General features: G+C 40.6%; 1 protein-coding gene across 1 annotated transcript in view; it reads left to right on the forward strand.

The window, feature by feature from the left end:
• The window catches only part of LOC126355930 (lysosomal alpha-glucosidase-like), a 130,575-nt gene that overhangs the window by 34,665 nt on the left and 68,054 nt on the right, over nt 1-27,856 (forward strand). Inside the window, exons 4-10 of the mRNA XM_050006499.1 lie at nt 940-1,030; nt 10,398-10,566; nt 20,804-20,873; nt 22,232-22,336; nt 22,414-22,551; nt 23,172-23,288; nt 23,386-23,588. Coding sequence (XP_049862456.1) covers nt 940-1,030; nt 10,398-10,566; nt 20,804-20,873; nt 22,232-22,336; nt 22,414-22,551; nt 23,172-23,288; nt 23,386-23,588 — 893 coding nt within the window. The remainder of the gene's footprint in view (nt 1-939; nt 1,031-10,397; nt 10,567-20,803; nt 20,874-22,231; nt 22,337-22,413; nt 22,552-23,171; nt 23,289-23,385; nt 23,589-27,856) is intronic.

A 27,856-nucleotide genomic window follows, 5' to 3' on the forward strand; every position in this document is an offset into this window, starting at 1 on the left:
AAGTTTGTGGCACAACTTGACTAGAAGAAGGGATCGGTTGTTAGGACATGTTCTGAGGCATCAAGGGATCACCAATTTAGTATTTGAGGGCAGCGTGGAGGGTAAAAATCATAGAGGGAGACCAAGAGATGAATACACTAAGCAGATTCAGAAAGATGTAGGTTGCAGTAGGTACTGGGAGATGAAGAAGCTTGCACAGGATAGAGTGGCATGGAGAGCTGCATCAAACCAGTCTCAGGACTGAAGACCACAACAACAACAACAGTGCATATTTATACATTTCATAGATTTAGCTGCATGAGCAGCTCTGCATTCAGCCTTCGTTTACAGCTTATACATTTATACAAATAATTAAGAGTCTTGTGTTTGCACAACTAAGGCAGTAGTATTTGTTTGTATCTATGAAACCGCAGATCTGGAAATTTACTTGCACTCACACTACGTGCTGTTGCATCTATGTGGGTGTCTTTATAAAATTTCTAATTTGAATTGCAGTGCAAAAGTCACTTTACATTGGTACAACACAAGTAAATTAGATTTATTAAACTATGTTACACTTCAAAAAATTTAGCCAGCGGTATTCAGTTTAAAAATACCTTTACCTGAGAATGGTAGCTGTTTTTCAGTGTTGATTTGTTCCAAACTTTTTTATAAGTAATTTTTCTTGTGTATATGCCTTTACTAAGCTGATATAGAAGGATCTTCTTTGATTAAAGTAAGTTGTGTAGTTCTTGAAGCTGATTAAGCCCTAGGCCACTTTCAGTTTGTAGCTTGTGCATTTGTGTAGTGTATCCCTTGTGACATGTACATCCTCAATATTTTACAATTTATGTATTTATTTTATTTTCTTATGTAAAATTTACTTTTCAAGATTTAATATGTAGTTCTTTGTGACAGCTTGAAACCGAATCATTTATGTAATTTATCTGTTGTTCACAGAAAAATCTGTATGGCTCTCATCCTTTCTTTTTACTTCTTAATGAGGACAATAATAGTTCTGGAGTTTTTCTTCTAAACAGCAATGCTATGGGTGAGTATGTAAATACTTAGCTACACATTTCTGTTAGTGCAGGATAATCCTTCATTCAGTACATATATCGTATGATAAGAAGTTGTGTTTGACTTCAGTTAGTATTGTTGACAGTTACTCTGCGATATTTATTCCAACTTATTTGCCAGTGATATACCAGAGACATGGTACATAGTGAAACATAGCAATACCTTTTCATCGTTATGCATGTTTTAGAAACAAATAAACCAATGCTCTAACCTTGAACTCAACTGATGAGTTGATCAGTTAGTGAAGCTACAACTGATTAGTAGGCTTGAGAGACATAATATAATTTTATCAAAAGTAAAATTCACCTGAGAAAATTGTAATATTAGGAGACTGGCTAATACATACCTGGATGGGGTGAAATTCCAAGCACTGCCGATAGACACAGTTATACATAAATATTTCGTCTATTGAAGGTAAGCACTGGCCAGCGTTTCCGTCTCCTTGTAATCATATTATTTTACACTCCTCATTTATCAGTGTATTAATCAATTGAATTAAAAAACCTATGTGGTTGTTGTGACAGCTTTTGTTAATTTTTAGCAATAATAAATAAAATTTATCAGTATTATGTGCAATCAAGCAAAAAGTGAAGTGATTTGTGCACACTGTGGGGTCAAGAGATTCTGGAGACAAATGAAAACAGTGAAACAATTAAGGGGTTGGAAAGACAGAATAAGTACCAGTAGTTTAATTCTGTCATTTTTTAATATTTTTAACGCTCTTCCTTTGTTGTTTGTACAACACCACTCCATATTATTTATTGGATTATATTTGATTATTTATTGATATAGTCTGGTTAATTGGAAAATTAGGCATTGGACATTCATAAGTAACCAGTTTTGGAGGACGAACTTACTCCCAAGGTTCCAATAACTAAAGTTCTTACTGTGTGCTTATGACCCGTGCCTATCTATTCTCCCCCATTATTTTGTAACTCATCCCGTCCAAAATTTTCTAATAATAATAAAGAAGTTGCAATATCTAAACACGTTTTTATACACAGTAACCTTATTTCACTTTAATTTCAAGTATCATGTTCCTACTTGTTCTGATCCCACTCACACCATGATTACAATTACTTATTTGTCACAATCTTATACTAATTACCATTGTCGATTTCCTATGGTAGGGTTGCCGTATATATAAAAAATAACTTCCGCAATATGAAATTAATCTTGTGCTTCAAAATTACCATTTTAACCACAATCACTTTGCTCACATACATGCAAGTCGTACTCACATGATGTCTTTGGCGCAACTCTCCCCCTTCTTTGCACCACACAATGTTCAAGTGCCAACCTAGGCCTTCTAGGTCCACGGGGCATCCCCATCAGCAGTGCTGCTTTGTTGTAGCAAAGAAGCATAAGCATTAAATCTGCCAAGAAGAAGATTGACCCTGTACCTTTACAGGTTCACTTTTTTTCATTAATCCCTACTAATAATTTCCTGTCTAATTCTTGACTTGCAGTGGATTTTTTATGAACATTTGCTGCCCCAATTCTTACTGTGTCAATATGCCAAACACTTCTTGTTTATGTCATACATGTATTAATCAGATTCTTTTTAAACATTTCCTGTATAAGGTAGTCCTGTTTTTAATTGTAGCATTTAACTACTAATTTTTTTAACTTCCTTCACATTTTTTACAAGTTGTTTTTCTTACGTTGTGCTTTCAGATAAAGTTCTTGAAAATACTTGGGTTCTATAAGTAATGTATGCTTCATTAATTAGGAGATAAATCTCAAAACTTGTAGTTTAGCTTAATAGAGAAGACCAGAAATTGAGTGTTGCTCTTGAATAGAAGTGATGACTGTTGTTCACTAAAAGATATCACCAAATATCAGAGAGAAATCTACATATACATTTTTATGTTTATGATAGCAACAGTTAACAATTTATTGTAAAAGGTAGCTTACTGTCTGAGAGAGTGTAAATAAAGCCAGCATGAAATCAGGTTGAAACAGTGCAATCATCCTTATGCTCCCAACTTCCTGAGTGTGATGCACAGCAGTGTCACTGCCCCATTGATTATAATTCTGTATTTATTCTGTCATCTGTTTGTTTAGTATCCAACAGTGATTTGAATTCCCCGCCCAGCTTGAGTATTGATACGGAGGACAGGCCAGAGATAACCGGGCTTCATATTCTGGCTGCAGTGCGCTCCTGCGAGGGGTCTCATTGCAACTACAGACATATCATGTGGGCACATTCATTGATGCGAGTGTGCTGGTAAATTCCATGGCCTGACACTTGTCAGTCAGTTTCTCGCTAGTTTATTGAAGACTTAAGTATGTGCCATTGATCAGTAGAGTTTTGATCCTGCCTATATTGTATTTTTTTATTTGAATTGCTCCCTGGGCTGTGTGTACATGCTTAATATGACTGTACTACACTTCATGAACTCCACTGTCAGCTATCTCAGGTACCGCCTGTGTGTTCCATTGGTCTCTTCGTTGTCATCAGTGTGACTGCTCATGAATTACATTCTGCCTGCCATAATTATGACAGAAAAGTGGTGACAAGAACTTTCCTACCATGCAGCTATTCCAGTGAAGCATGGATCCTGAGTTTCAAAATTTGTGGCAGAAGCTGTTGCAGTTACAACATCATTGACAACTGCAACAGCAGAAAAATATTGGGAATTCCACCAGCAACAACAGAAATTGCTATTCAAACTACTGCAAAACCAACAGCAGTTGGCAGCCACAGCTTCCTTGCCCCCCCCCCCCCTCCCCCCACCTTTTCACCATAACTTGCTTGAACAAGGCTGAGAGTTGGGACATCTGTGTATGTTGCTCTGTTCTTCACTGTAAGCCAACTCAAATAATGGACCCAGACCATCAGAGTATACTCTTACTGTCTTCTAAGAATAAATTGTGCAAAGTGGTGCCTGCTCTTGGATCCCAGTAGTTTGAGCTTTTCTGGTGTTTTGGGTTTGCTGACCGACAGTTATGGTCACCAAAGCCAAGTAGTTATAACTAGTCTCAAATTTAATCAATGTGTTAAGCAACATAAGCAATCTTGTGCAGCACAAGCTGCTGACTTACAAGGCTTGGCACGCAAATGTGATTTTTCCAGTAAAAAATGTGGTGCATCGTATGCCAACTAATTAATCCATGATGTTATTATACATCTTTCTCCTGATAGGAAAGTTGCTGCGAAGCCCTTAGAGGCATCTGATCCAACACTGAGTGATGTGCTACAAACTGGCAAAGCTCATGAAGCTCTTAACTGCATCAGAGAAAAGCTATGTTTCATGTTACTTATGGTGTCAATATTGTTAATAGTCTCCATTGTGCTTTACAATCAGTTGATGACATGTAGTCAACATCATCATTCTATTTACTCCTCGCCTGTTCTTCTGGTAGTCCAGCAACATAAGATCAGTAGTTAGTGCAGTAGTTAGTGATCATTCACGCTCATTCTTCTTAGATACACAAAAACAGAATCACTTTGTTCACCTTTGGCGTGTTCTAAAGCACGCGGAGGCTCATGCAATAGCTTCCTCCCTGTCATTGTCAGTGGAACCCAGATACATGCCTGCCATCAAATTGTGTCCACAGTATGGCTCATGACATCCGTGGCATCACTGCCTTTTCCGTAATCCCATATGTTGTGCCTGCTGCAAACCAGTCTGCCTTGGCCAGTATGTGATGATAACAGCCGTCATCGTGCTATGTACTATCTTGCCAGTGTCCATAGCAGTAGCAGACAGGATGCAGAATCTCATGTTGCAGCTGGATTATTAATGGAGCAATAGAGAGAATTCAGTTGTTGTTGCAATAAAGATGAATTTATTAGTTCTTTGTTTGCAATGTGTTTGCAGCTCATTTCAACTGCATTTAAACGCATCTTCAGACAATCTAGGAAAATTATAAAACCCAGTGCAAATACAATGGCCATATACAAGAATTTTAAAACGGCAAAATCATGTAAAAGTTCTTAAGCCCTACAACATAAAAGTTACACGTCCTAAATTGCGATTGGGAGGGGGGAGATGGATGGTAACTGAAGAGTGCACTAGCTCCCATAGTATGAAATATAAAATTTAACACTTAGCGAACTATGGGTAAATAATCATCTCAAGAAATGAGGAGTCAAAAGCATAAAATTACACCCAAGAAAGAATGGGCCAAGTGCATGTATAACGTTAAAATAAGGAACAGTGCCAATGGTTGCAGTTTGTACCTTGTGGGGGTCTACAGTAATGTGATAACACACTGGTAATAAAAGAGAACTGTGGTATGGTAAGATCAAATGCAACTTTTTAAAAATATAGTGTCTGTCAACAGCATAAAAAATCATCTGGAGAATGAAAACAACAGTGTTAAAATATATAAACCATGAAACCAGGACTTTATACAGTAGGAGGAAGCAAACTTTCTGCATGTGAAAAGAGCTACGACACAGGCATTATTTTACTTAATGGAGAAGTGACGTGTTTCCAGTTGCACACAGGCATGGCCATGTCTCTGGTTAGTGTGGACATGTGCCAGTGCGTTGTTGGCTCCCCATAGTTGTGGCACCGTCAGTGCTAAGTCGTGATGTACAGTGGCCAGTCGATTCCACTGCAGGGTCAGATTGTAGATTGTGGTCCAAGCTAAGTATAAAACTGTAGCTCTGCCACTAACCCTGCTGGTAGTCAACTCGTGGATGGCAACTGACATTTTTGGCAAAGACACTTTTGAACTTTTTCGTTTCCAAATTCACGACCAAGTGAATCTTGTTTTAACTGCAATACCATTCACAGAACTTGATATGTTGTGCACACAATATAAGCAACTGTTTGAACCTCCATTAGGTTCTGCAACTGTTTTCTAGCCCCATATATTCTTTAAGCAATCTATTTTGTAGAGCACATCCTGTGACTGCTGCCATGTGCAGCCAAGTTAAAGTAGAACTAAATATTAGATTAGTGCATAAGTTTGTAGCATTTTTCCATAAGTTTAACAAACACAGCAGATACACATAAGAGGGACTTTAGCCATCAGTAACACGTTCTCCTTCACCATTTACAACAGTCTGCCAATGCTGGGGTAACTGCTGGATTCCAGAACTGTAGAAATTACGTGGTCTCGAGGTGAAGAACTCGACAATCCATGTTTGGAGTGCATTTTCATGTGGAAATTAAGTTTGGATTAGTGTCACTTCACACAGTATTCCTGGACCCTGTTCTTGGATAGCATTGCAAGACATCTCAGTTGTTGATAATAAATGTCAGCAGTGATACTTAACACCTCGGGGGAGCAATCAAATGCATAACATTATCCTTTGTGGAGTCTTGCAAATCTTTGCACGGGAAGTTGCTGCTTTGTTTGGGCTCAACCATACCTTTCTTTTCCTTATCTAAACATAAAGACACAATTCCTTGTCACCAGTAATGATACAGAATAGGAATGGTAAGTGAAATGGCCATCTGCTGATTTGTGTGATTTTGACATAGAGAATGCACTACCCGTACAACTGATTTTTGAACCTTCTCCATTGCATACAAATGTCACACAATTATGGAGTGATCACAGTTCATCACATTTGCCATCTCGAGTACACTGATGTGGATCATTGTGAATTAATGCATTTAAGTGATCTTCATCAAATCCCAAAGGTCTTCCTGAATGTGGAGAGTCACTAATGTGAAAACTATCCTCCTTAAAACAAAAACAAAAAAAAAACATTTTCTTGCCATGCTCTGTCCATTGGAATTGTCACCACACGCAGCACAAATGTTTCTGGCTGCCTCAGCTGCTACCATCCCTCTGTTTAACTCAAACAGAAGGATATTTTGAAAATGTTCCAATTTCTCCACTTGGCACTCAGTTTTCTAGTGTCCACAGCGCCACCCACCATCTCCAAATGACAATATGTAACTCAAATAGCAACAATAACTTACAAATAAAAAATGGCAGTTGATAAATAAACCCATAGCAACTGGAACACCAACATGCAAAACAAAAACACTATGAACTGATGCACCAACCTAATGTATTATATTGTTCAGAAGCAATACCCTGATTCTTGTCTAACTAGTGGGCAATGCCCATGGTCACAGTTAAGGAGCCAAATGGATCTCTTAGAGTGTGTGATAAATTGAAGTCAACTGTCAGTGCTCAAGTTAATGTCAATTCGTATCAAATTCTTTGGTGAGAGGAGAAATGGCAAAATTGCCTGGGGGCTTTTATTTTTCAAAAGAAAGACCTCTTTGACACCTATTTTCAATAGCCTGTAGATGATCAGACAAAATTGTTTTTAATGATTAATATGCCGTTTGGAAAGTATCGTTATCATAGGTTGCCATTTGGGGTGATGTTTTAAAAAAAATGTTCAAATGTGTGTGAAATCTTATGGGAGTTAATTGATAAGGTCATCAGTCCCTAAGCTTACAGACTACTTAACCTAAATTATCCTAAGGACAAACACACACACACCCATTCCTGAGGGAGGACTCGAACGTCTGCCGGGAGCAGCCGCACAGTCCATGACTGCAGCGCCTTAGACCACTCTGCTAATCCGGCGAGGGGTCATGTTTCGCAAACACCTTTAGCAACTCATTCAGGGTGTCCCCCCAACTGTGTTAATTATTTAGATGACTTTCTAATTATCGGGGCCAAGTGACAGCAGCATGACCTGTGCAATCTGCAGATGTTGTTTGAGCAGCTCCAAATCCATGGTGTACATTATCACCTTAACAAATGTCATTTCTTTGCTCCATGGGTAAAGTACCTAAGAAATATAGTAAGTAAAGAAGGGGTCCTGCCCACACAGGGTCATGTGGATGCAATCACTAATTTACCTGGTTCTAAAAACCTCAAAGAACTATCCCCAATGTAACCCAGATTTCCCATCCCCTTGATCAGTTCCTTAAAAAAGGAGTTAAGTTTCTATTGTCAGAGGTGTACCAGAAGGCTTTCTTGTAATTTCAAAAGTCTGCTCCTTGTTTAGCAATGTTCCTTGCAAGCAACACTTGATGCTTGCCACTGATACATCAAATTGCGGCATTGGTGCCATGCTGTCCCTCAAATACACCAATTCCGTGGAATACCCCGTTGCATTTGCGTCTAAAACTTTTAAGTGCAGCACAGACGAATCATTTGCAAATTGAGAAAGTGCCGTTGGCTATCCAATACGGCATCAGGAAGTTTCACGTGTATCTCTGTGGAACTTAGTTTCACCTGATCACCGATCTAAGCCCCACATTTCACTGTTTTGTCCTCATTTGAAACATCAGATTAAGATGGCACAGCAGCCACAACAGTGGGTTTTGTTCCTGAATTACTATACCTACAAGACCCATTATGAGCTCACCGTGCATCACTCAAATGCTGGTGCATTTTGACATTTGCCATGTGGCCCAGATGCAAAGTTTGACAGGCAGTAAGTGCTGTGTCTTTCCTTAGATGCAAATCAGTGGCACAACATTGACAAGTTCCGAGTTACAACACGCAAATTATCAGGGGAAATGGGCCCCGATCCACTGCTGTACAGGTGCTGTCTGCTGTACATTGGTGTTGTCCAGAGCACCTGGCCAAGGGGACTGACTCAGAGTGGTGCACCTATTTCTCATTATGACACAGGCTTAACATCATTGATGGTGTTATTTTGTTAACTATCAATGATTCTGAATGCTGGGAATGCTGGGTGGTGGTTCGTCCCACTCTCTGCCCCTGCGTACTGAAGCTGCTCCACACCACACGTTGGGGAATTTGCAGGATGAAGGCAATAAGTGGCATCTTGTCTGTTGGCCTGGCGTTAATGCCGCCGTAGGGCACATCGTCAGGAACTGCTTGGCTTGTGCCCCCAGTCATGTAGCCACAGCTTGCCCTGACCACCCCTGCCAAAGAGTACACGTTGATATTGCCAGAGCATTCCAGGGAACAATGTGGTTGCTAGTCGTCAGTTCCCTCTTTAATTTTTGATATGTGGCAATGGAAGAGAACCCTCCCACCCTGCTCACTTAGCCCTCAGTTTACAGCATGTGCATTTTAGGATCTTTGTAAATGTGATGGCATTGGGAACCTGATCACTGCTCTTTCTCATCCTTCGTCTAATTGGGAATGGGAATGGATGGTCAGGACCTTAAAAATGCCAGTGCACAAGATCTTTCACAGTGGCTCCAGGCTGCACTCACCAGCCTCCTCACCACCTACTGGTCCACCCCCATAAATGGACATTGTGTGGCCAAAATTTTACATAGGCACGGATCCTAAATCCTCTTCGATGTGCTGTGCCTGTTACAGCGGGCCCACTGCCCAAGCCCACATCCTTATAATAGGGGCTCCCACATCTGGACTTTCACTTTCTGCCTTGCCCCAGGTGCACTCAAGGTGTCGTTATCAGCAATAAGGTGCAGTAAGTGTTTAAAGGTTGCAGCCGTCCTGGACTGTCTAGTCAGGCATCGCAATTGCCGCCAACTGCCGTGAGATTGATTGATAGATAGCTGGAGCACTCTCTTACTTCTCTTTTACCATTCCAGGTAGGCATAGTGATACTAGGTTGCCAGATTGAAGATAAGCTGCCATTATCAATGATGCATTTGAAGAACAAAGTAAGAATTTCAGATCCTCTGCATTCTAATATTTTCTTACTACACAGTGCTTGAGACCACCTTTATTTTAATCAGTAGTACAGTGCCAGTTCATGGGTTGCTGCACAGTAAAGCAGAATGTGGAAATTCTTCATTTCATAGGTTGGAAGTAATCTTCCCATGGATGTAAGTTGGTAGTTGCATTCTGAAGAGGCTGGTGGCTAGCCTCTTTGACCTATATAAATTAATTAATATTTGTGGCCTTATGTTGGGGTTTTACAAGATGACAGATCTTATTCATACCATCTGTTGTTTGTAGCATGTGGTGTTTCTGTGCCCTGGTGACAATTCTATGAAAGTATATTAGGTGACCCATGTTCATATGATGGTATTGTCTTTGTTTCCTGTAAAAATAACACTTCCACTTATAAGGCTGGAAATTCCCAATGGTACTTTGAAAACCACCTATCAGAAATAATTCACATCCCCTTCCCTCTTCTTATCACCATATTTGAATATTATCAAATGGCTGCCATCTATGTTGGAAAAACAATTACAGGTCTGTTATTAGAACAATGCAAAGAAGGTATAAATCTCATTGCTCACCTTTCATTAATCCCCTGAAGGATTTCAGTATTGTTTAGATGCATTGTACATTTGACAGATGTTTGTGTTATTTAGTTTCACTTCTCAAAAACATTTTGAATGCTTATTTGTGTTTTTAAGGATTACTGATGGGGCAGAGTCATAGTTCAATGAAAGGCTGGGACTCTGAATTTGAATAAATGTCTAAAAAGGTGTTTACTATTTTTTTAGAGGTGATTCTGCAGCCAACACCAGCAGTTACTTTTCGCACAATAGGAGGAATCCTGGACTTTTTCGTGTTCATGGGTCCTTCACCGGCTGAGGTGGTACAGCAGTACCAAGATATAGTGGGCTACCCTGCCATGCCACCATACTGGGGGCTGGGTTTCCACCTCTGCAGGTAATTAACTCACAGTGTCAGTTTCCTTCAAAAATTGAGCTAAATTTTATGTAGAATCAGCTGAATACAGCTGATAATTGACATTACTGAGCCTAGTTTATGTTTGGTTATTGCCTTACTGATTACTTGGACAACCTTGCTTCAATAAATGGGCCTTGAGAGAAAACTGATGCTGATTAAATTGAAAGTTTGTTTGGAAATAGTTATAAGTAGTAGTCTGCAGCTCGTGGTCATGCGGTAGCGTTCTCGCTTCCCGCGCCCGTGTTCCCGGGTTCCATTCCTGGTGGAGTCAGGGATTTTCTCTGCCTCGTGATGACTGGGTGTTGTGTGATGTCCTTAGGTTAGTTAGGTTTAAGTAGTTCTAAGTTATAGGGGACTGATGACCATAGATGTTAAGTCCCATAGTGCTCAGAGCCATTTGAAGCCAGTTATAGGTAGTGTGTAGTCATAATAATAGCCTGGTTATCAGGAACCAGAATTCTTGTTGTTTGGAAATGTTATTGCACTATGTCTTTGAGACTTCCTTCTCAAATGCTTTCATGAAATATGGATGATGATCTTTTTTTGCTGTGATATCAATGCCAACCTTCATTCATTCAGCTGGAATTGCTCAGTGATTGTGGAATGAGTGACTTGACATTTAGACTCAATCTGTTTACAAAGGATAGAAGGAAAATATTGGAGTTCGGGTTCCATGAAAAAATGTCACAAGCTTGCAACTACTTAATATTAATTTGGCAATTATTTGAGACCCCATGAATGTAAGTATGTAAATCAACAAATCCACGTGTTTGGTCAATATAACTTAGATCACTGAGCATATTTTTCATTTAGAGTTGCAGGTCCACAGCTTGTTTGAGGTTTTGTGGATATTTGTTAGTATGTGCACTGCCGTGGCAATGCTGCTACTCTACACCATTGGCATGGGCATTTCATGGGCCAGTGGTGGTTCAAAATGGTTCAAATGGCTCTGAGCACTATGCGACTTAAGTTCAGAGGTCATCAGTCACCTAAAACTTAGACCTAATTAAACCTATCTAACCTAAGGACATCACATACATCCATGTCCAAGGCAGGATTCAAACTTGCGACCGCAGCGGTCATGCGGTTCCAGACTGAAGCGCCTAGAACCGCACGGCCACAACGGCCGGCAGTGGTGGTTCAGACAGAACCCCACGAGAGGAAACGAATACTCAGCATTTGAGTCAATCCACAAGAAGCAGAAAGTCCCAGAGTCATAAAGACTTGCATAGGGATAACTCGGCACACGAATGGCACGGGTGGTGGTCGACTGAGCACGAGGCGACAACAGTCGACACAGTGTGCAGTGTGAGGTCCGTGGTGGTTGGACTCAGCATGACCACTGGCCTGCTCGGCTTATGGCCACCCACAGGTAAACGTCTCCATCAGTGTGTCTGCCCATACTAAACTCAGTGTGTGCCCTCAATGGGAGGTTTCCCCACTATTCTGCAGTTCTACCAAGCCCAGCTCATCTGCCTCCATCATGATGTCTGCCAGTGGGGATACAAAATCCTTCTTCCCTGAGAAGGCCCCAAAGGGATGAAAATGGCCAGGCTTGGGAAGCAATCTCCTGCACAGAGCCAAAGAGGCTGCCAGAGAACCAGGCAGCAGGTCGACCACTGAAGGAAGCAGCACTGACACCATTAGTTCTCAATAATTCAAAAATAGTCTTAATCGCAGTTATTATTATTATTATACCACCAACCGGATTCAACCCGACGTAGGGGTCATCTTCTGGACATTTGTACCATTGGTCGACTGCTGGTGGTGTCACTCCTATTTACATAAAGGCAGGAAACTATCATCTGAACCTGCTGCCAGGTTCTCTTTCAGCCTGTTTGGTTCTGTGCAGGTTATTGCTACCCAAGCCTGGCCATTTTCATAGTTTCCTGCCGTTATGTACACAGGAGTGACACCACCAGCAGTCGACCAATGGTGTAAACGCCCAGAAGATGACCCCTACGTCGGGTTGAAACCGGTTGGCGGTATAATAATAATAATAAATGCGATTAAGACTGTTTTTGAATACTTGATTAGTCATACTAATCACTGCTTCATCTCCACAATCATGTTGTCCAAAAGCCATTAGTTCTGCTGGAAGGGTGGCAATGGGATGTCCACTGGCAGCAGCGGAGGTGCGGCCACCTCCACTATCGACAGGGGGCGGAGGAGGAGGAGGGCAGTTCAGACTCCGTGGGCTCCACCTTGGTAGGTGCAGGTATGAGTCTCAGTGGGGCCTGAGACTACAGACAATGAGAGGACAATGCAGGCTGCAGAAACGGGGAAGGCCCCCCCCCTCCCCCCTCTACGGCAAGTGTGGCCCTACACCACGTCGTGACCACACTGTCACCCAGCAGGCCGGAAGACTGTGGTGGTGACGTCCAAACAGGCAGCGACTGCAACTGAATTGCGTGACCGTCATCCACCACGAATAACTGATAACCTTCGTAGCTCGTCACGATAACCGACAGCCACGCCTACTGCTGGCGGTAGGATAGGACCGAAAGGCAGTCTGGGGAGGAAAACGGGGTGGGCCACTGTGTTCCGTGGCTTGTGACTTAGGGTGCAACAAATTGAGGAGACCGTGCTGCTGGCCCTCGTGCAGACATTGCACCAGATTGCAGCCTTTGACTAGTATCATCTGGTACGTAGCCAGAAACCTCAACAATGTGTTGTTGTGGAAGAGGCAGACACTGCCTTCTTCATTTGAGTCCTAAATGTACATGCAAACAAACTCGGTGAAATACACAGCAGCGACCCATGGGGGGCTGCAGGGACAGTCCCACAGTCCAGAAAAAATACGGGTGTCTGAAAACTGAGTGTCACAAGCAGTTTCCATGGCTTCCACACATGGGCAGTCTCAATGAACATGTAACAAATGACATTCGAGGGAGGACTGCTGGTCTACCCAATGATCAGAAGTAGAATGATGCCGATGACCCAAAAACTGCCACAAGTGGGAATTACAAAGCTGCAACTAATGCAAACCCAATGAGCTTGGCATGCCATAGTTGTTCATTGTTTGAAATACACCATCCTATAATGTCAGATACTAAGTTCAAATAGGGAACGCTACATAAGATAAAAATTCAGCACATTTCTGTATCTTCAAAGTGTGTTTGGGGATACCAACACAATTTCTTAAAAATAGGGACTGTCGCATAAAAATTGGAACAGAGGATACACTAATGGGAACCATAACCATTGTAGTAAGGACAAAGTTGAGGTGGAGCATAAAGTCGGTCCAGATGTTGCTGAAATCATAAGGGTGACAAATATCTGCTCTTGGTGTATGGAGAAAATAATAGGTATGTGAGCCTTATGACTGAAGTTGACTTCAGGAAACCACAACTACACTGGAGATGTTAATTGATGCCTTCTGGATCTGAGAAATATTGAGTGAAGAGAAGTACACACTTTTGTTGTTATAAAAACGATTCACTGGGATTTGAAATTTTGTGCCTGATACCTATTAAGACGTGTGTGTGTGTGTGTGTGTGTGTGTCTGCATCTGCGTCTATTTTTGTTTTTGACGAAGGCCTTACTGGCCGAAAACTTTATTTTTGACAGTATCTTTGTTGTGCCTATCTGCTAATCAGCATCTTCACTATACGGTGAGTAGCAACTTTCCTTTTCATAATATTGTTACAGTCCATCCTGGACTTCCCATTGTTTGAAGTGTATACCTTCTGCAACAGAATAAAAAAAGCTCCATTCTGAATCCTAGATAGCAGTGCACAGTCTGTGTGAAAATTATTTTTACTCCTTGCATTGTGGTTATGAACTTCGCAGTTAAACTTAAATTCACTCTTCCTATTAACTACTGATATTTTTATACAGTAAATGCATTGACACATGGTAAGGATCCAAGAGCCCCTGAAGAGGCTTTTGCAAGACTTTTTGGTTATCTGCTTTACATTCTTACTACATCCTTCTGTATAATAAATACTTTTTTATCTTATGTGCATTCTTCCTGAAGTTTAAGCCAGGGGGCAGTATTCAGCGTAAGTATGCTGTGTATGCTAGAGATCCTGTCTGTAGATCCAGGCAATAAACAGATATTTACAAGAGTAGAGCAGGCAGGACTGAGCTTTTTGATGAACTGGGTGGTGCAAACTCAGTTTATTATCCATCTGGATACCTAGGGATTCCACACAAGGAGCCTCTTACAGTGTGTCCCCATTGTCATTACTTCTGCAAGTAATTTTTATTTTTTGGGCCAGTATGTGGTGTGTGAAACTTGTAATCTTCAACTGCTAATACAGTATATGAAAGTTCCCTTTTTGCACTTGTCTCAGTGAAAATTGTATTGTTTTCCATTTCATTGTCTTAGCTTCAGACAGAATCAGCTGAAGCAACCGAGATCCTGACTCAAGTGATTGTAGCTGAAACCTAACAATGGAAAGTTCAGGATGAAATATCACCATATAGTGGAGAAGCTGAGTTGCAGATAGGCACAAAAAAGAAAGACTATCACAAAAGGGGGTGGCTGGGATGGGGAGAGTAAAGGATAGCAGGGAAGGGCTGGGGGATGATGCACACTGCTGGGAGGAGTTGGAGAGAGGGTGGGCAGCTAGGTGCAGTTGGGAGCTTAAATGGAGAGTGGGGAAGGGGTGGAGGGGGGGGGGGGGAGTAGTGGAAAAGGAGAGAAGTAGAATGTGCATGGGTGGAATAAAGGGATGTGTAGTGCTGGAATGGGAACAGGCAGGGAAGGGTAACAAAGGTTGAAGCCAAGAGTGTTACAGGAACGTAGAATATATTACAGAAAAGTTCCCACCTGTGCAGTTCAGAAAAACTGGTGCTGGTGAGAAGGATCCATAAGTCATAGGCTGTGAAGCCGTCACTGAAGTGAAGGATGTCGTGCTCAGCAACAGGTGGTCCAGTAGTTTGCCAGTGGCCATTCCTGTGGACCGACTGCTTGTTAAGTTATCGTAGCCACACAGAATGTGGCAGTGTTTGCAGGAGTAGCTTGTAGGTCATATCACTAGTTTCACAGGTAGCTCTGCCTTTGATAGGACAGGTGATTTTTGTGACCGGACTGGAGTAGGTGATGGTGGGAGTATGTATGGCATAGGTCTTGCATCAAGGTATATTATAGGGGTATGAGCCATGAGGTAAGGGGTTGGGAGCAAGGGTTGTGTAGCGTTGGATGAATATATTGTGTAGGTTCGGTGCACAGTGTAATACCACTGTGAGAGTTGTGGGAAGGATAACGGGCAGGACATTTCTCATTTCAGGGTACGACAAGAAGTAGTTGAAACACTGGCAGGGTATGTGAGTCTGTCGCTCCAGTCCTGGATTGTACTGAGTTACGAGTGGAATGCTCCTCTGTGCCAGATGGTGAGACTGTGGGAGGTTGGGGGGGGGGGGGGGGGGGGGACTTTAAAGATAAGGGATGGGAGATTTGTTTTTGTAGAAGGTTTGGAAGATAATTATGGTCTGTAATGGCCTTAGTGAAACCCTCGGTGTATTTCAAGAGGGACTGCTTGTCACTGCAGATATAATGACCACAGGTGGCTAGGCTGTATGGAAGGAACTTCTTTCCGTGGAACAGGTGGCAGCTGTCAGAGTGGAGGTATTGCTGGTGTTCAGTAGGTTTGATATGGACACAGATAGTGATGCATCCATCTTTGAAGTGGAGGCCAACATCTGAAAAGGTGGCTTGTTGGGTTGAGTAGGACCAGGTGAAGCAAGTGTATGAGAAGCTGTTGAGGTTCTGGAGGATTTTGATAGGTGTCCTCACCCTCAATCCAGATCACGAAGATGTCATCAATGGATCTAAACTGGATGAGGGGTTTAGGATTCTGGGTCTGGTGTCCCAAATTACTCCTGCCAATATCATTAATCCTATACCTTCAAAGAGATCACTCTTCCTGCATCACAGATCCGTATTTTCACATGCTATTTCCCACACCTTCTTTGTGCCTCATGATCTTGTATCTCATCCTACAAACCCCTCCCCACTGCCCACTCTTTCTCTGTTCTATCCTAGTTCGCACCATCCAGTTACATCTGCCATCCCCCTTCTTCACACTTATCCACTCTCAGACCTGCAACCCACAGTAAAATATTTTTTATTTATATCTTTTCTGTGCTCTCATTGTGACTTCATGACAATTGCAGTGGGCTTTCGCCTTTTACTATTGTTGTACTCTCTCAGATTTCCTCTTGTTTTCCCCTTTTCGTGATTTTTCCAATGTATTTGGGTGTATTTTTGCAAATTTGTTCAGATGTAATTCTAAGTTTGTTATGTATTTGTTCGCGTTTTTTCCAACACTGTGGATCTTTGCTCCTTCCATCTGCATCATTGCAGAAAATTTTCCTTGTCCCTAACCAGGACTCAGTCCCACATACTGTTCCTGCATTGTTGCTTTGCTCATGGAATCCCCCCAAATGGCCTTACCGTCAAATTACCCATCTCCGGCTGGCACCCTTCCTCCATCTGTTCAGATTCCACCAGACCTTACCCCTCATCAACATAGTCTTTCAAAACCAAGTCATCCGAGCCCAAACCTCCTTGCAGTACCTTCTCTCCATTGGTAAAATTCTCCTGCTATGCAATCCCAAATTCCTTTATCTGATAATACAAATTGAAACTCTTGCCCTCAGGGAACTAGAGCAACATACACACCACCACCCCAAAAAACCTCTCCAGCCTGCTCACTTCCTACTACCACTTGGAGTACCACTGTCCACCACTCTACAACCTCCAAACCTCCCCCACATCCCCTCATAGCTGACAAACCTTGTCTCACAGACCTACTAAATTTACTCCACACCCCAAAACTCCCTCCCACCATTGCACAGAACCCAGAACCTATACAGACCCAAAACACAGTCATGAACCTTTCCTCCAAAAGCCTTAGCCCTGCAGAAATATCAGTCCTTTCCAAAGGCCTCACCTTTTGCTCCACTCTCAAATTCAATCATGCAGGACTTGTTAAATAACTTTTCTCCTTCCACCAGTCCCTACAGTGGAAACACTTTTCCGCCGCCAACCTACCAATCGTACTCGACCAGAGACCAATGTTGAAACATGCCTGACTCAGTTCACTCCTCCATCCAACTGTGATACACCCCCGTTGCCCCCAAATCACACCCTGTTAGCTTTCCAGCATTTCTTAACCTTGAACCTTGCCTCACCATCATACCCCAAATCCCTCAACATGCAAACAGAACCTTACATCTGCAGAAAGAACCACAGCCCACCAGCTAAAACCTGACGCTGACCTCATAACCCTACCTTGTTTCACAACGCAAGGATTACCTGGCAGAAGGACACCGCCAGCTGTCAGATATATCCACCTACATACCTTGCCACAGTGACCCCATTCCAGTCTCTCCTCAAATCCTTAGGCCCTTCCCAGAACCTCCCCCCCCAGAGTACACCTCACCCCTACCACGATCCACACTCCTACTTTCTATGTCCTTCCTGAAGTCCATAAACACAACCATCCATGACGCCTCATTGTGGCCAGTTACTGTGCTCCAACACAGAGAATTTCTGCTCTCATAGAACAACATCTTCAGCCATTACCTGGAACATACCCTCTCATATAAAAGATTCCAACTATTTCCTTTACTGAATCTCTACAGTTCCTGTCCCTTTACCACACAGTGCCCTGCTCGTCACTGTTGACTCAATGCCTGTGGTCTTACTGCTATTAAACACTACCTTTCCCAACACCCTGCAGATTCCAAACCAACCGACTCGTTCCTGGTTGCTATGATCAACTATATTCTCAGCCACAATTACTTCTCCTTTGGAGGCATTACCTACAAACAAATCTGGGGTACGCCTATGGTCACCCGCATAGCTCGATCCTACGCCAAGCTATTCTTGGGCCACCTAGAGAAGTCCTTCCTAAACCCCTCACCTTGTTTGGATTCGTTGATGACATCTTTGCGATCTGGATAAAGGATGAGGACACCCTATCCACATTCCTCCAGAAACTCAACAGCTTCTGACTCACTCACTTCACCTGGTCCTCCTGAACGCAACAAGCCACCTGTCAAGATGTTGTCCTCCACCTCACAAGTGGCTACATCACTACCTCTGTCCGTATCAGACCTGCTAACCACCAGCAGTACATCCACTTTGACAGCTGCCACCCATTCCATACTGTGAAATCCTCTCCATACAGCCCATCCACCTGTTTTCATTACATCTGCAGTGACGAGCGGTCCCTCTCGAAATATACTGAGGGTCTCACTGAGGCTGTTACAGCACCATGATTATCCTCCCAGCATTGTACAAAAACAAATCTCCCGTTCCTTATCTTTCCAGTCACCCACCACCTCCCAAAGTCTTATCGTCTGGCCACAGAGGAGCATTTCCCTCATAACTCAGTACCACCCAAGAGTGGAGCAACTGAATTACATTCTCTGCCAATATTTTGACTACCTCTTGTAGTGCCCTGAAATGAGAAATGTCCTGCCCACTATCCTTCCCACCTCCTTATCCCGCCCCCCACCCCCACAGTGGTATTACACTGTGCACCAAACCTACATAATATACTCGTCCATCCCTACAGAACCCCTGCTCCCAACCCCTTACCTCATGGCTGCTCATATCCCTCTAATAAACCCTGACGCAAGACCTGTCCAATACATCCTCTCACCATCACCTACTCCAGTCCGGTCACTAACATCACCTATCCCCTCAAAGGGAGGGCTACCTGTAAAACCAGTCATGTGATCTACAAGCTATGCTGCAACCACTGTGCTGCATTCTATGTGGGCATGACAACCAACAAGCTTTCTGTCAGAGTGAATGACCACCAACAAACTGTGACCAAGAAACAAGAGGACCACCCTGTCGCTGAGCACACTGCCCAACACAGCATCCTTCATCTCAGTGACTGCTTCACAGCCTGTGCCGTATGGATCCTTCCCACCAACACCAACTTTTCTGAACTTTGCAGGTGGGAACTGTCCCTTCTCTATGTCCTACGTTCCCGTAATCCTCCTGGCCTCAACCTTCATTAGTCATTGTGCTCGCCCATGTAACCCCTTCCCTGTTCTCATTCCAGCACTACACATCCCTCTATTCCATCCACACATATTTTACTTTTTTTCCTTTTCTGCTAATTTTTTCATTTAAACAATATTTTATCAAAGATCAGTAATTAAGGATTTATAAATGCAATGAAAATGGCATTTTGTGTGTGTATTTAATTAGAAATAAGATGATCTGCATTTTTCATAAAAATGACAGATACCATTAATTAGTATATATTTGATGAGTTTTACATTTAAATGACATAAGTATTTGAACTAAATGAAGGAGAGAAAAAAAAAACCAAAACAGATAAAATGAGATTCTAACCAGTGATCACCAGTTTCGTGCCATACCAATTTATCCCCCATCTTTATATATTTCACACATCATAGAATCTTTTGTTTAAAAATTTTCATTGGTTGGGAATCAAATGGCAGTCAAGCATTCTACCAGAGAGCCGTGCGACCTGTAGGAAAATCGAGCTAGCCTTAAGGACACTCAGGAAACTATAAAGTTGATTGTCTCGATAATTTTTGACAGTTGTATTAAACTGTTATGACTCCCCCCCCCCCCCCTCCCCATCAGTCAGAACACACTTATTAGTCTATCATGTCTGTTCTCTTTATCTCTGCATGACTACCATAAATAACTTCATTCATCCACCTGTAACTAACAGCCTTCCCTTCCCTTCCCTTCCCTTCCCTTCCCTTCCCTTCCCTTCCCTTCCCTTCCCTTCCCTTCCCTTCCCTTCCCTTCCCTTCCCTTCCCTTCCTCCTTCAATTACCAGATTAACTATTCCTTGATACCTCAGGATATTTACTATCTGTTTATCACTTCATTCAGTCAAGTTGTCCATCAGAGCTCTTGATTCAGTTCCATACCTCTTCATCAGTTATCCAGTGTTATATCTAAAGATTTAAATAATGCATTGTTTTAGAATACAATACTGTACTTTTCTTTTAACATGTTCTACAGTAACTTACCACTAAGTTTTAGCCTTCAAGAAGCATCATGTTTTGATTTCAACTTTTTGTGTTGCTTCGGAGTAAAAAGTTCTACTATATTTGTTATATAAACTAAATAAAATATCTAGAAGATAATCGTGCTTATTAATTAAACTTAAATGAAATTCATAAATGCCATATTATGTAAAAAAAAAAAAAACAACTAAAAGGGAGGGAAATGTTCATAATTCTTGTGCATTTTTGGTTGCAGATTTGGCTACAAAACACTAAATTATACAAAGGAGATACTGAAGAAAACACAGGCAGCTGGTATCCCAATAGTATGTATAATTAATTTATAACTTTAAATTGAAAATATGTTCTTGGAACTCATTTAATTCATCCATATACATATATCATAAAAATCAGTATATATCTGGTGTTGTGTGTGTGTGTGTGTGTGTGTGTGTGTGTGTGTGTGTGTGTTTTCCCCCACGTCTCCTATACCAGTGGACTGACTTCAACCAAACTTGGCAGACATATTCCTTTCTGTCAGGCAACAATTGCTGTGGAAGTAAGAACCACCTACCTATCATAGTTTATGAGATATGGTGTCATAAACAATGAGATATGTGAAAAACTGCCATATCATGCATGACATTCAGATTTATTACTTTAGTTCTACTAACTCTGTTCACAATAAATTTTGTGGACAGTATCCACATGTGCCACTATACACACCTACAAAATTATATCATGGCACCACACATAGTTCAGAAGAATGATGACATAAACATTGGGATGCATGAAAAACTGACACATTATGCCTCACATGTAAACTTATTATTTCTTTGCTGCTGAATCTATTCACAACATATTTGCAAACAGTATCTGCATAAGCTGCTGAATGTATGCATACACATATATTGCTCTACGACACATAGTTCAAGAGATATGACGTCATAAGCACAGAGATGTGTGAAAAAATGCCACATCAGTGTTTTAACACATTTACTCTTTACTGCTAAGACACTCTTACAGTCCTGTCTATTTAAGGAAATCATTGACACCTGGAAACACATTTGACAGCTTTCAATTGTGAAATGCAAACAGCTATAGGCAAAAACAATAACCATCTATAGAGAAATGAAGAGGTGTTGCCATTGAGATGTTTACAAAATCATATTGGTAGATATTGGTAGGCATGTGAAACAGCTGCATCCAGCATACAGAAACTGTCTGGGATCATCTTGCACCAAGTATACTGCAGGAGTACGTATAAGGTTTTGTTAATAATAAAAAAATTGGCAGAATGAACACCTAGGCAATGCTGTGTTTGTCAGCTAGTTACACTATAAAATGCAATTTGATTATATGAGATAATATTAGGTAGTTATTAGAAGTTGTATATGATCTTTTGTGTGTTTGTTCCTTTGGCTTTGTCACTGTTATGCTTCTTCTTAAATTACTACTTTTATTTATGTTTAAGTACCTCATTCTAGTAACTGCTTGTATTTGGTGTTTTAACAAATCTTTGCTGGGTTTGTTCCTTTGGCTTTGTTAATGTTGTGCATCTACTTAAATTACTTTTTTTATTTATATTTAAAAACCCCATTCTAGTAAGTGCTTCTGTTTGATGGTTGTACCCTGACAAGTGTTGCGCTTTTCAACATATCCTGTTTCTCTTCTCCTGCCTTAGGATGTGCAGTGGCTTGATCTCGATTACATGAATGACAGTAATGACTTTACTTATGACAAAAAAAGGTTTGCAGGCCTGCCTAAGTTTGTTGAAGAATTACATGAGGTGAGCATACCTGTGTTTCTGTAGGTAGTTGTTCTCATTTATTAATGTTGGTTAATATATATTTTATTTGTTACCAGGCAAACATGCATTTTGTACCATTAATCGACCCAGGAATAAGTGCAGGGCAGGTGCCTGGTACATATGCTCCTTATGATATGGGTCTTCAGATGGGCATTTTTGTTAAAAATTCCTCAGGGAAACCATTTGTTGGAAAAGTAAGTCATCAATATTCGTAAGTACAAAAGTAGAAAATGAAAACTGTATTGAGATAAATGAAATTCATCTACCTAGCTTATTTAGTGAACCTGAAGCACTGGTACATGAGAGATCCTTCATTTATTCATGATAGGAGTCTGTGCTGAAGCAAAAGCTTTATTGTCAGAACATGGAAACTCAAGATTGTGAAATTATTTACCAGTGATATTTCAGCTAGCACACGAAGCAACGCTGCAGGTACCAAATGCAGAGTGACAACTAGGGGAAAGTGCCAATAGTGTCAATACATTTTCTTTCTTGAGATGCTCTAATGGTGTGAACTATTCTTGATGTAAAGTCACAACTGCTAAGTAAACATTGGAAAAACTATCCAAGAATTTGATTTATGTTAAATTCATGTTTTTAATTCCTTTTGATGTTTCTGCTTAAGCTGTGTTAATACTAGTGTTGATCCCAATAACAAATGCACTACAAATATCAAATTTCAAGAAATATTTCTAAAAATATATAATTTAAAAATTTTAGTTGTGGCTATGTCACAAGCACTCTGTCACAGCACACCCTCCACTGCAGAGTGAAAGATTCATTCTGTCTTTCTCCCTTTTTTTTTTGAGAACAGGTGTGGAATCGAGTTTCCACTGTGTGGCCAGACTTCACCAACCCGATGACTACTACTTACTGGTTGAAACAACTTCAAAACATGCATGACTTATTCCCCTATGACGGTGCTTGGATTGTAAGTATTTTAAGAGTTTTGTTATCTTTGACCTATCTTACCCTAACAGCTCTGGTTTTGTTTACATGACTGCAGTTAATTTCTTTTTAATTCATAGGATATGAATGAGCCGTCTAACTTCTATTCTGGGACAGCCGCAGGGTGCCCTCTCAACAACCTGGACTATCCTCCATACGTGCCTGTTCTAGAAGGCGGAAATCTTTTCTATCACACCTTGTGTATGTCTGCCAAGCAGTATTATGGCAACCACTATAATTTGCACAACTTGTATGGCCTAACAGAAGCAATTGCAACAAATTTGTAAGTTGAATAACGAATTACCTCTTATATCTTATATATAGGTGGCATACCTTACGCCGGCCGGGGTGGCCGAGCTGTTCTAGGCGCTACAGTCTGGAACCGCACAACCGCTACAGTCGCAGGTTCGAATCCTGCCTCGGGCATGGATGTGTGTGATGTCCTTAGGTTAGTTAGGTTTAAGTAGTTCTAAGTTCTAGGGGACTGATGACCTTAGAAGTTAAGTTCCATAGTGCTCAGAGCCATTTGAACCATTTTGGCATACCTTATGTTTCTCATTTACTTTAAATTATGAAAATAATTATTGTAAAACAGTAACGCAATTTTGGCTGTACTGTTTTCGCAGGTCACCATAGTTAATGTGCATGAGTCACAATAATCTAACTGTGTCTCGTTTATATTAAACGAGTGGGCTAATTTTGTGTGTGTATGGGGGAGGAGGCTAATACTGCTTCCATAGCATACCTATGCTATAAATGCCCTCTGGATCATTCCAAATGGCGATCACCTCAGGTAGCAACAGTGTTAATGCCTCTGGCTGTGCAGCTCACAAAGAATGCTGCATTGTCAACTTGGCTGAATGTGCATAGACAGCAGCTGTGATATGGACAGCTGCAATAGCAGAAGTTTAAGCTACCTTCTACCTTGCTACAGTCTGGTTCATTGTGCACTACAAACCATTTTATGATAAATTTATTAATGGTGCCTAACAAATATGAGATACATTTTACAGAATGGAATGTCTATTCAGTCTTTCCCACCCTTAATGACATGAAGAAAAAACAGTGACACTGATTCCAGCTCTGCAGAATGGATTCTATAATAAAATGCACCTGAAAGAACACATTACACTCTCTGTTGTCTCCTACTTTTTTAGCGAAACAACAAAAGAATCAATTGTAAAATATGAGCAACAGGATGAAAAGAATTTTAAGTGAGGCTATGTTGTAGTCAGAATAGCGAGATAAGTAAAATAAAATTTCGATTATAGAATGGATTATGCACTGAACTACTTTCTACTGCACAGACAGCTTGATAAGAAAGCAAAGGTTCCATGAAAACTACAGAATAAATTTACATCCTATTCACATACAGTTTTATTCAGATGTTTCCCTGTCATTGCCTTCAGAAGTGGAGTCAGTGGATGTGGGTGCCAAATTAATGAATCTATTATTTTGTCTCTAACAACTTTTTTCTGGTAATCTTCTTCTTGAAGTTTGTCAGTGTGACTTATGCGAGCTTCCCAATAAGCAACAGTGATTTTGTCTATTGCTTAGTGGGTTAATCTTTCAGTGTCTGCCACATATCTCATCGCCTGTGTCCACACCAGTTCTGTTGTTTTATAATCGCAGTGATAAGGAGATACTCATATCACCCTATGATCATGTTGCAGAGGTGTGGAATCAATTTCATATTTTTCACCACTGCCTTTTGAAATCTTAACAAGCTCCAACAACTCTGCTCTTGTTTGTGTTTCAATATGTTGTATATTATTACTTCACAGCCATGACAGAATATCACTTTTTCTTCTGTTTGTAGCAGGAGGCCTGTCGATAATAGCAGAGTGAAAAATTACTGTGTCCATAACAGGAACAGAACCTGGATGCAAATAATGCGCCAACTGATTCTGAAATCATTCTCGAAATGTTACTCCGTTAATTTTGGAAGAATAGTCAGAGTTTGTTTTCGATTTTGACAGGAATACAAGTTTACTTTCAGATACAAATCCAGCAGCAGTGGTACTAGCGTGACATATTATAAAGACACTCTCCTTTTCCTGCTGGAACTTTCAAGCTGCCTGGCCCCTTTGTTGTTTGTCAAATAAAATTTGTAGTTTGGTTTTGATTTACCCAAGTCTTGTCCAAGTAATATATAGTTGACATTTCTTTCCACCTGACTTCTTGCACAGCTCTTAGAAACATCATTCTATCAGCAGCAGAAGCACCACCACTTTGCTCCATTAAAAATTCCCCATCTGTCATTAGATTTTACATATTTAAATCTTATGTCCTTCAATATTCTCTGGATTGACTTCGCATTTGCTTCAAACCTAGTAGTTTCGTGCATAACAGTGAGCAATTTCCCTGCCATTGGAACTTGTCCCTTTTGTAGAATTCAGAAATCTTTCAGTGCAAAACATCTTGATTGAAGTTGTCGATTCTTGGTACCTGCTTTAGCATGCTATGTTTCTTCCCTGGGGACTGAAATTCCACATATCCAGTTGCCTGCTGTGACAGCTTGGCTTCCTGCATAATTTGTCTCTCAGTTTGTACACCAGAATCGCCGTAGGCCACTACAGTGTGTTCCTGCACTTTGGCAACCTTGTAGATTGGCTTGCCTGAATCTGCCTCAAATTTGAAGAACAAGTAGACTTCAAACATAAAGTCCCTTGCCTGTTTGTTACACATTTTGCACCTTCTAGGTGTTTCAGCCATTATGAGAATACCACAGAAATCAGTCACTCGTAGTTTTGCACCCATATGATGGAAGTTCATGTAATACAGAATGCAGAAACCGACTCAGCACTGATTGCCTAGGTTGCACAGCTGTCTACTGCACATACCCAGCCCAGAGACCATCAAAACTGTTGCAGATTTAGATTAGATTAGATTAATTATTCATTCCATAGACCCACAAAAGAGGGGATCCTCCTGGGTGTGGAACATGTCAGATAAACACATTAAAAATGTAATTAGAAAAACTTGAGTTCCATTAATTTTAATTATCCTGAGTCAATAAACAGTAAAATTATGTACATGAATTAAAATTAAACATCTAGTATTTATAGGTTTAATACTTACATCTACTTTCATTAAATCCATCATTCACACAGTAGCTAGTTACTTGGCTATTACAACCAAGTATTGTCAAAAATTAAAGTAAATTATTTATTTCAATGATCCTCAGTTAAGAACAGTCAAATTATGAACAAAATTTAAAATTAAACTTTCATTATTTACAGACTTCAGACTTACATCTGCTTTCCATACATCAATCATTCACACAGTAGGTAGTTACTTGGCTGGTACAACCAAGAATTGTCAAAAATTAAAGGTTGATAAATTTTCATTAAAACGGTCTACTGCACTTGTTGAGAAATTCATGGATGGAATAGGAGTTCGCCACCAAAAATTCTTTTAAATTATGTTTAAATTGTGTCTTGTCTGAAACTAAACCCTTAATAGTTGCTGGTAACTTATTGAAATATGCGTTGCTGAATGCTGGACTCCTTTCTGGGCAAGAGTAAGTGATTTCAAATCTTTATGTATATTGTTCTTATTCTTAGTATTGATACTGGGTACTAAGCATTTAGTTGGAAAAAGAGATGTATTATTTACAACAAACTTCATTAAGGAATAAATATACTGTGAAGCTGTGGTTAATATGCCCAACTCTTTGAATAGGTTTCGACATAATGTTCTTTGATTTACACTACTCGTTACTCTTATTGTACGCTTCTCTACTCTAAATATCAAAATATGATACCATATGACATAATGGAGTGAAAATAAGCAAACTATGCCAGTTTTTTTTATATTTATATCTCCTATGTCTGACGTCATTCGCATTGCAAACACAGACTTGTTCAGGCACTTAAGCATTTCGTTAGTATGTCGCTCCCAACTGAATTTATTATCAAGTTGTAATTCCAAGAATTTTATGCTCTCAACTTCTCCTATTTCCATATCATCATATTTTATACACACAATAGAAGGAAATCTCTTGGAAGTTCTGAACTGCATATAGTGGGTCTTTTCAAAGTTTAATGACAGTGAATTGGCTATGAACCACTTATTAATGTCAGTAAAAATTTGATTAGCTGCCCTTTCTAAATTTATATTTGATTTACTATTTATTGCAATGTTTGTATCATCTGCAAATAAGACAAACTTAGCATATGGCAATGTAACAGATGACAGGCCATTAATAGGCACAAGAAAAAGTAGTGGACGTAGTATGGAACCTTGGGGAACACCACATGTAATTTCTTCTCAGTCAGATGATGTCTGATTGCCTACTGCTGAAGTGTTATGTAATGACACCCTTTGTTTTCTATTAGTAAGATATGACTGAAACCACTTTGCAGTACTACCAGTGATGTCATAATATTTTAATTTACTTAAAAGAATGCTGTGATTTACACAATCAAAAGCCTTTGACAGGTCACAGAATATGCCAGTTGCCTCTAATTTGTTGTCTAATGAATTAAGCACATTTTCACTGTAAGTGTAAATAGCCTCCTCAATATCAGAACCCTTAAGAAACCCAAT

Source organism: Schistocerca gregaria, chromosome 3 (assembly GCF_023897955.1).
Source record: "Schistocerca gregaria isolate iqSchGreg1 chromosome 3, iqSchGreg1.2, whole genome shotgun sequence".
NCBI classification, from domain to species: domain Eukaryota; kingdom Metazoa; phylum Arthropoda; class Insecta; order Orthoptera; family Acrididae; genus Schistocerca; species Schistocerca gregaria.